This window comes from Centropristis striata, chromosome 9 (genome assembly GCF_030273125.1).
Source record: "Centropristis striata isolate RG_2023a ecotype Rhode Island chromosome 9, C.striata_1.0, whole genome shotgun sequence".
Lineage (NCBI taxonomy): Eukaryota > Metazoa > Chordata > Actinopteri > Perciformes > Serranidae > Centropristis > Centropristis striata.
In genome coordinates, this window is record NC_081525.1 from 5,024,877 (window position 1) to 5,033,443 (window position 8,567).

General features: G+C 37.8%; 1 protein-coding gene across 1 annotated transcript; it reads right to left on the reverse strand.

Annotated features, from left to right (window-relative positions):
* Nucleotides 1-1,801: 1,801 nt before the first annotated feature.
* Nucleotides 1,802-8,567, reverse strand: caiap (CARD- and ANK-containing Inflammasome Adaptor Protein). Its single transcript, XM_059341244.1, has 4 exons — nt 7,385-8,567; nt 5,613-5,781; nt 3,518-3,740; nt 1,802-2,551 (listed from the first exon to the last, which is right to left on the reverse strand). The coding sequence occupies exons 1-4, from the start codon at nt 8,565-8,567 to the stop codon at nt 1,802-1,804; spliced, it is 2,325 nt and encodes a 774-aa protein (XP_059197227.1).

Below are 8,567 nucleotides of genomic sequence, written 5' to 3' on the forward strand. Positions count from 1 at the left end.
ACTGCAAAAAAGCCAACTTGTATTTTTGGGCCTAAAACAGTGATTTAAGTTGGTAAAACTTGGAAATATAAATTATTGACATTTAGGGCAATTGTTATTTTAACACCTTTTGTGTGTGTGTGTGTCTCTTCAGCTCATGTTGATCAGTGAAACAGAGAAACCATTTATCGCTCCTCTCTGCTTTAGCGTTCTTTTGGTTACTGGACAAAAGATGAAAAAATGGAGCCCCAATATAGTACAAAAACTCTTCTGCTTTATAGTTTTACTAGTGCTTAGAACATCCACATGGTGCCCTTTAATTAGTAAGATAAAGAGGTACTGATAAATGGTAGATTTTGGAAGTTAAGTGTCAGTTTGCTGCAGATTCATAATTACTGTACAGATGTGAGAGAGGTTTCAATCTTCTTATCTAACTATTGCTCTCACTGTTTTTACTGTTGCAAATAGAAACATGCAGATACAGAGACGTCAACGATGTCCTCAAAGACTATTGGGACCCCACACTGCAAAAAAGCCAACTTATATTTTTTGGCCTAAAACAGTGATTTAAATTGGTAAAACTTGTAAATATAAATTATTGACATTTAGGGCAATTGTGTAAGTTAGCACAACAAAGGAAGCCAGTTGTCTGCTCAAAAACAAGTTGGTGAGTTGTTGTTACTTATATCTTTAAGTTGGGGTTCAAAACAAGGGACAATAGTTCTGCTAACTCTTATTTCTTTGTTGTGAAATGCAGGAAATCAGTGAAATTCGGTCATTAGCGAAAGCTAGCGGCTAACTGATGCTAGCGGCTAACTGATGCTAGGGGCTAACTGATGCTAGCGGCGCTGCTTGTTACTGCTACAAGAGTAGCCATTAGCGTATCAATGCTAACTCAAAATTGTGGTCGCAACATTAGCTGACATTTCATAGCGGCGTTACAATCGTGCCAATTCAGCACATTGCAGAAGTTAGCAGAAGTAAGGATTAAAAGTTATTACAATGTAAAATTATAAGTTAGTACAATTTACAGTTGAGTTGACAAAAATCTGAATTCAGAGTTGAGCAAATTCAAAAACAAAACTTAAAATATTTAGTTTAATTGTCCAACTTAAAATCTTATCGAAGTTTGTTGCCTTGAAATTTTGAGTTCACCCAACTTTTCTTTTTTTTTGCAGTGTAGCCTACAGACGAGCTGGCATGGCCTCATAATTCGATCTCACATTGACCCTGTTAGGTTTTGCAGAAAATTCCACATACAGGGCAGTAGTTTTTCTTTTTCCTTTTTTTCAGTACATTTTCAACCACCACCACACCCCATCCATTAGCCTCTTTAACACCTTATTTATTGCATAATTCAGAGTGGAGCAAACTCAAAAACAAAACTTAAAATATTTAGTTTAATTGTCCAACTTAAAATTTTATCGAAGTTTGTTGCCTTGAAATTTTGAGTTCACCCAACTTTTCTTTTTTTGTGTCGTTGATTGATTATAAAAAAAGAAAGTGGCCATCATGTGCACATTATTTCTTTTGCTAACTTGGTGTGCAAAGCATTAGCAGATAATTATTTTTTTTTTTTGGTGGGGGGGGGGGGGGGGGGTTCATGGCACATATGATTCAAAGATTAAAGCTGTCCTCAGACAAACTAGAATTATAATATTCCATGCTTTCATTTTTGTGTCCATCTTCTCATCACCTTTCACAGAATATGATGCAATTCATTGAATATGAATGGGGGGGGGGGGGGGGGGGGGGGATGATATCACCAAGCTAAGTTGATACTTTCAGTTCCCGTCTGCCTGCTCTCGTAACCCTCCCCCTTTCATTTAATGAGCAACATTTTCTTCATGAGTAAAGTCACAATGCTCTCATGTTCTGGCGTGTCTCCGCTCTCTGCCACCTGCAGCGCTGTCTTCCCCACATTATTTGTGGCCTGCAGATTCACCTTCTTCCGCCGCCCTGTGAGCCCACCTTGGCCCCAGTTTATGAGCCTCTTCACCACCTCCTGGTGTCCTCCTCGTGCAGCACAGTGCAGAGGAGTGTCTTTACTGTGGTCCGTGCTGTTGATCTTGGCCCCGGCCTCCAGGAGCTGCACCACCACACCATCATGGCCTCTCTCGGCTGCAGCATGAAGCGGCGTTTTCCTCCATGCATTCCTCTCCTCTATCCCCTTGTTGTCGAGTAATCGCAGAAGAGCTGAAACCACGTTGCCATGCCTACCAGCTGCTGCGTAATGGAGAGGCGTGGAGCCGTCCATGTCTTTAGCCGCTCCTTTTGCCTTGTGGGACAACAGCGAGGTCACGGCACCTACTCTGCCCTCCACAGCAGCCAGGTGGAGGGCCGTTTTTTTCTCGTTATCAGTGGCGTTTGGGTTGGCTTTGGCTGACAGCAGCAGGTCCACCACGCAGCTTTCTCCTTGGGAAGAGGCTGCCCAGTGCAGTGGTGTCCTCCCCAGCCTGTCTGTGACTCCTGGGTCTGCTTTGCCTTTAAGAAGCTGGGTCACTGTGTCTGCATGGCCTCGCTGACTGGCTATGTGCAAAGGGGTCAGCCCATCCTGGGATACTGCATTTACCTACAGAAATGACATACAGCTCTCAGTCTACACAAATAGTCTGGTTCATTACATACTGTCTATGCACTTTATGTGTTTTTTATGCACACTGTTCACTGCACCTTATTTGTTTCATAGCACCAACATTTTTATACTGTATATTCATATTTATTCTGCACTGGAATTCTATTCTACTCCTTCTTTAGACACTTTATATTTTATTGTACTTTACTGTATTCTTATATTTTATTGCTTGAAGTATGTCTAGGTTGTTCTTTTTATTTAATTGTGTTGTCATTGTCTCTGTGTGTAATGCTGCTGCTACACTGTAATTTCCCAGCTTGGGATAAATAAAGTCTATCTATCTATCTATCTATCTATCTATCTATCTATCTATCTATCTATCTATCCATCTATCCATCTATCTATCTATCTATCTATCTATCTATCTATCTATCTATCACTAACTAAAGAGCCAAAGAAAATAGAAAATCGCAGAATGGAGCCGCAAACCTTATATTGAGCCTAAAATGAAAATTTAACAGCCTAATAAGTCTAAATTAGCCTACCAACATTATTAATAGTCATATTGAGCATTTATTAATATGATTTTGAAAACTAGTCTATCTCGGGGAACTCAAAACTAAACTCAAAGTTGGCAAAACTTAAAGGTTAAGGTGCCGGGCCGGAGACTTTTTGACTTTAAAGCACATTTTAGTTGACTTAAATATCAAAACTTTTTTAATATGCTGTAAAAAGGCTATACAATTCTACAATTGAGGAATACAAATAGCTTTTGGTCTACACCATTGATAAATTAACATTTTAATGTAAAAATATGTATATAATTTTTTATGTCTCAGCCACGGGGGGGCCCTGCAGGCGGCCTAAAGAGCCACATGAGGCTCTGGAGCCACAGGTTGGCCACCACTGGTCTACACAAACAGAAATGTACAAAATGCCCGGTAATGAACAAGTTAAAATTACCTGTCCCCCGGCTCTTAACAACAGATCAACTAATTCTGGCCTGTTGCACTGAGCTGCCAGGTGTAGAGGGGTTTGGGCTTTAGGTCCAGTGATGTTGGGGTCTAATCCCTTTTCCAGCAATGTCTGCACTATGGGGACACTGCCACTGTGGACAGCCAGGTGCAAAGCTGAGGACGAGTCAGATAAAGTAGCATCCAGTTTGGCCTGCTTTGCTGCTAGCACTCTGAAATGAAAATAGAAGGCCATTATTTAAAAGGGTTGTTTGATTTTTTTTATTGTTTAAGGTTGATAAAGGGGTAAAGGACTGTAACACGACGCCGGTGTACTCAGGCAAATAAAGACATTTATTGATTAACAGCAAATGTTTAGAAGAAGTAACAAAAGGAGAACCTTCTTCAGGCTGATAACTTAATACAGAACCAGTCTTCTTCCCCCACACTATCTTTCTGTTCAAACACAATAAACTAAAAAACTCTTGCTGACTACGCTAATTTAATCTACACAAACAAAAAAATAAGTTAGCAATAAAATAAGTTATAAAACATAAGTGCAACCACCCATAAACTAGTGAACCTAACAAATGGAATAATCTACGTGTGGTGCGAATAAATACAATACAAGGAAAAGGAAGACAAAAAAAGTCAACATTTAACATGGAAAAACATGATCAATTTAGACTTTTTACTTTTTTTTTTTAAATAAACCACATAACAGTATATTAGCTATTTTAAACGAGCTCACAATATATAAAACATTATGAGTTGGGTCCATTCTGGATAACAAGTACTTTTACTTTTGATACTTTAAGTACATTTTGATGCTGATACTTTTGTATTTTTACCTATGAAAATTTTGAATTCAGGACTTTTACGTAGTGGAGTAATTCACAGTGTGGTAATAGTACTTTTATTTAAGTAAGGGAACTGAGTTCTTTTTAGGTCAGCCCTTCAGGCTTGTGAGTCTCCTGTTTCCCCTCCAGACCACCAGCCAGGAAAAGGAAGGATGGATTTGAGTTATTCTTGTTTTACCTTTGTAATACTTAATTCGGTTGGGAATATGGCATGCATTGTTTGAAAGTAATTGCTTTTATTATATTTAAATAGATTCTTGAGTTCATTCCCATGTTGTTTGATTAAATGAAAACCCACATTATGGATGCATTAATGAAGCAAATTGAAAGACTAACCTAATTGGTTATTATTATGATTTATTTGATATTATTTAGATAAGAAACGTATTCTTTTTATATTTCTTTGTATACGGCGTCCTGGATCCTTTGTTTAAATGGGCACATCAGATGTTGTCTGTGCTAACGTCACCACAAATAGCAGTTTCTTCAAACATCAGATGATAAAGCTGCCTAGTATTAAATTTAACAATATTGAACACTGAGGCCCCCTGGTGGTAGACTACATAAACAACAGCAGCTAAAAAAGTCACTGATAATAATATCCTAGGGTTATCAGATTCCCTTAGAAAAAGCCATGTCAGTGTGTTTAACCCTTTATCAGGCAAATAACTATATTTGGTAACTTCAGGTAATATTTCGAGAAAAAAGTGGCAAATTTACTAGATTAAAGTGGCAAATCTACAAGACAAAAAGTCGCAGAGTTAAGAGATTTAAAGTGGCAAATCTGTGCGAAAAAAGTTGCAGATTTACGAGAAAAAAGTGGGAAAAAAGCAACTTTTTTTCCCTCCCAGATTCACCACTTTAACCCTTAATAGGGCACTCATTGAAATACTTGCAAATTCCAAATTTCAACCCTAGAGAATATTGGAGGATATTACATACTGCCAGAATGTATAAAAAAACAAACATACGAAAATAATATTTAGAGGAAAAACTTTAATAGATTAAAGTGGCAAATCTACGAGAAAATCTGGGAGAAAAAAGTTGCTTTTTTCCCACTTTTTTCTCGTAAATCTGCAAATTTTTTAAATCTCTTAAACCTGCGACTCTTTTTCTTGTAGATTTGCCACTATAATCTCGTAAATTTGCAACTTTTTTCTCGAAATATTACCTGAAGTTACCAAATATAGTTCTTTGCCTGATAAAGGGTTAAGGAACATTCAGTCCTGGTTGTGGTTGAGTTACCTGAAGGCTTCAGCGTGACCCAGCTCGGCTGCCAGCAGCAGAGGACTGTAGCCCTGTTTGTCCAACATGTTCACATTTGCTCCGCGGTCTATGAGAGCAGTTAGCACTCCATCATGGTTCTGTTTAACAGCTGAGAAGAGAGCAGTTCCCAGGGCTTCTTCACTCAGAGCTCCTCTGGAATTATCTGTAGTTCAAACAAGATATAAGATTAAGCTTGTGTGTTTGCATTTTTATTTTTGGTTATATTACATTTGTTATTATTATTATTATTATTATTATTATTATTATTATTATTATTATCATTATTATTATTATTTTATATTTATATATTATATATCATATTATTTTATTTATAATTATTTTATTTATTTTTATTTTATTTTGTTACTATTTATTAATACATATATTATATACTGTACTATTATTACAATCTATATTATATATACAATCTATATACAATCTATATTACATCTATCTATCTATCTATCTATCTATCTATCTATCTATCTATCTATCTATCTATCTATCTATCTATCTATCTATCTATCTATCTATCTATCTTTGATTTGTTGAATACTCAGTCACAGTATCTACAGTCAGTTTTTTCTTCAAAAACAGGCTGCTGCAATGAATATGGACGCCTTTCTAATCTTAGCAAACTATTTTCTTTTTTCTTTTAGCTGAAGCATTACAATAAGTTTTAGATAAAAATATTTTAAAATTAATATATTATGTCAGATCATGATTTATTTCCTAAGTAGCTTTGTACTAAGCAGGATAATGTACAGCAAGCAATAAACCCCTGCATCACCTAGTCAGGGTTTATTTCCCAATAATGACCCTCTTAAAGAATGAGAAAAGATTGGGGGAAAAGATTTATTTTTCAAGCTGTCAATGCAGATTCTTTGAATATTGATCAATTTAGGATTCTTATTAAACGTTATTTTGTTTTGGAAGGTTATATTGCTAATAGGAATGGTGATGTTGGACAGTATTTGGAAAGGTGTGAAAGGTTTATTGAAGTGGAAGGCTGGCATTTAACTTAACCCTTTATTATTTTCTCTTAGGTTATCAAGTTTACTGATATACTGTAAGTTTTATGTGGTAATTATGTTTGATGTTTGTTTGTGTCTTGCTTAGTTGCACTGTGTTAAAGTTCTTATTTATTATTGTAGTTTTATTTATTTATTTAGGTTGGTTTTGTGATTTTGTTGTCGTTGTTCTTTTTTTTTTTTTTTTTTACTGTGTTTGTCCATTGGTGATTTATGTTGCGTTTTGTTTAAATTAATTTTAAAATAAAAAAATAAAAAAAGAATGCTTCATGGTGATGTATTATGCTTCAAGATGTTCAATAATGTAAATATTACAGATTGTTATGTGGTTCCGTCTAGTTTTACTTTTAAAATGCACACTTCAATTATGGAGCGTGAGGATGTAGTTGACGCGTGTCTTAAGCCGAAAAAATCCCACAGTTTCTTTCTTATGGTTTTTTGAAAACCTTTTGTTTGAGCATTACAAACAATAAACTGCAGCAATCCAAAAATAATAATAATTATGAGCACGGTCAAAAACTAGTGTGCTCTCCTCGTCTCCATAATCCTAATTAAAACAAAGTAAGCAATTATGACGTTACACACGTCTCAGCCAATAAGAAGAGTGCAGTTCCTACAGACCAATAGGCATTCTTACAACCTTAATAAAGAACTATGAACTATGAACTACTAATCTGAATTATTTATCAGCTTTTCCACAATATACAAAATGGCTCTAACACAGATGAAAGGACTCACCAAGCAGCAGGTTGAGAACTGAGTCTTCATTGAGCTTAATGGCTTCATTTATGACATCACAGTCAACCTCAGCCCCTGCGTTAAGAAGGACATTTGCCGTTTTGACATTGTTCCTGGAAACTGCATAAAAGAGAGCTGTTTTTTCATGTTTGTTTCTGGAATCGACCGCAGCCCCGCTCTGCAGCAGCAACTCAGCCAGCCTCCAGTTATCTTCCCTCGCTGCCATGTGGAGAAACATGTCCTGTGTGTTGCTCTCAGCCTGCTTGGCCTCCTCCTTCACAAAGACTCCCACAGAATTCAGGTGCTCATTTTCTCCTGCGAGATGGACGGGGGTTTTGTCTTGCAGGTCCAGAGTGTAGATGGGGGCCCCGGCTTCTATGAGGGCCCTGGCGATCTCAGTGTTACCGTTGCTGGCTGCTCTGTGCAGAGCTGTGTGGCCCTTATTATCCTGCAGGTCCAGTCTGGCTCCTTTATGAATCAAGTGCTGAATGATGGACAGGTGACCGTACTCAGCAGCTTCTAGTAATAGAGATTCATCAGACGGATTGACAGTCTTAACATCTGTGTTTTCTGACTGCTCCTCCAGCAGTACGAGCTCCCCGTCTGTAGCAATCATGTTGGTGAGATTTTCTGCTTTAACTTGAGCTGGTTTGTGCTCTTCTGGTTTTAAAAGTGGAACAGTGCTTCTGTATTCCTCTACAGGGCTCGATTTATTCCTTCCTTTAGTGGCAAATAAGGTCTTCTGCGTGACAAATCTATCATCCATCCTGTCCTGTTCCCTCTCCAACAAATATCCAATCAGCTGTCTCTTTGTGTCTCGAATACGTTCGTTCACAGCGCCCACATAGGTCTTGATCTGCTGGTAGAGGTCTGGCTCTGACAGCAGGAGACACGGATGGAAGAATTTCCGACATGCCCGTTCCCCTCTCGCCTCCAAGAAGTCCAAGATCCTGGAGTTTTGTTCTTGGCGTGTCCTGATGGTCAAGACAACTGATCTCTTGGCTGCTGTCATGACCCCCTCTGTAACAAGAAGATCCAGTAGATCCTCAGTATGTGAGATCCCATGAACCAGATCCCTTCTCTTTGCCCGGATCACGTCCACAGCGTAGGGGTTGGTGCCGGTTGATGCCACTTGGCCATCAAACCCCTTGAGTATATTCAACAT

Bases quoted from the DNA above. Each gene is read 5' to 3' on its own strand.
- caiap (XM_059341244.1), bottom strand. From the start codon at position 8,567: ATGTTGAATATACTCAAGGGGTTTGATGGCCAAGTGGCATCAACCGGC. The intron at 5,782-7,384 runs GTTAGAGCCATT...ATTCCAGAGGAG, and splicing joins TGGTGAGTCCTTTCATCTGT to CTCTGAGTGAAGAAGCCCTG. The intron at 2,552-3,517 runs GTAATTTTAACT...TCATTTCTGTAG, and splicing joins TGTTAAGAGCCGGGGGACAG to GTAAATGCAGTATCCCAGGA.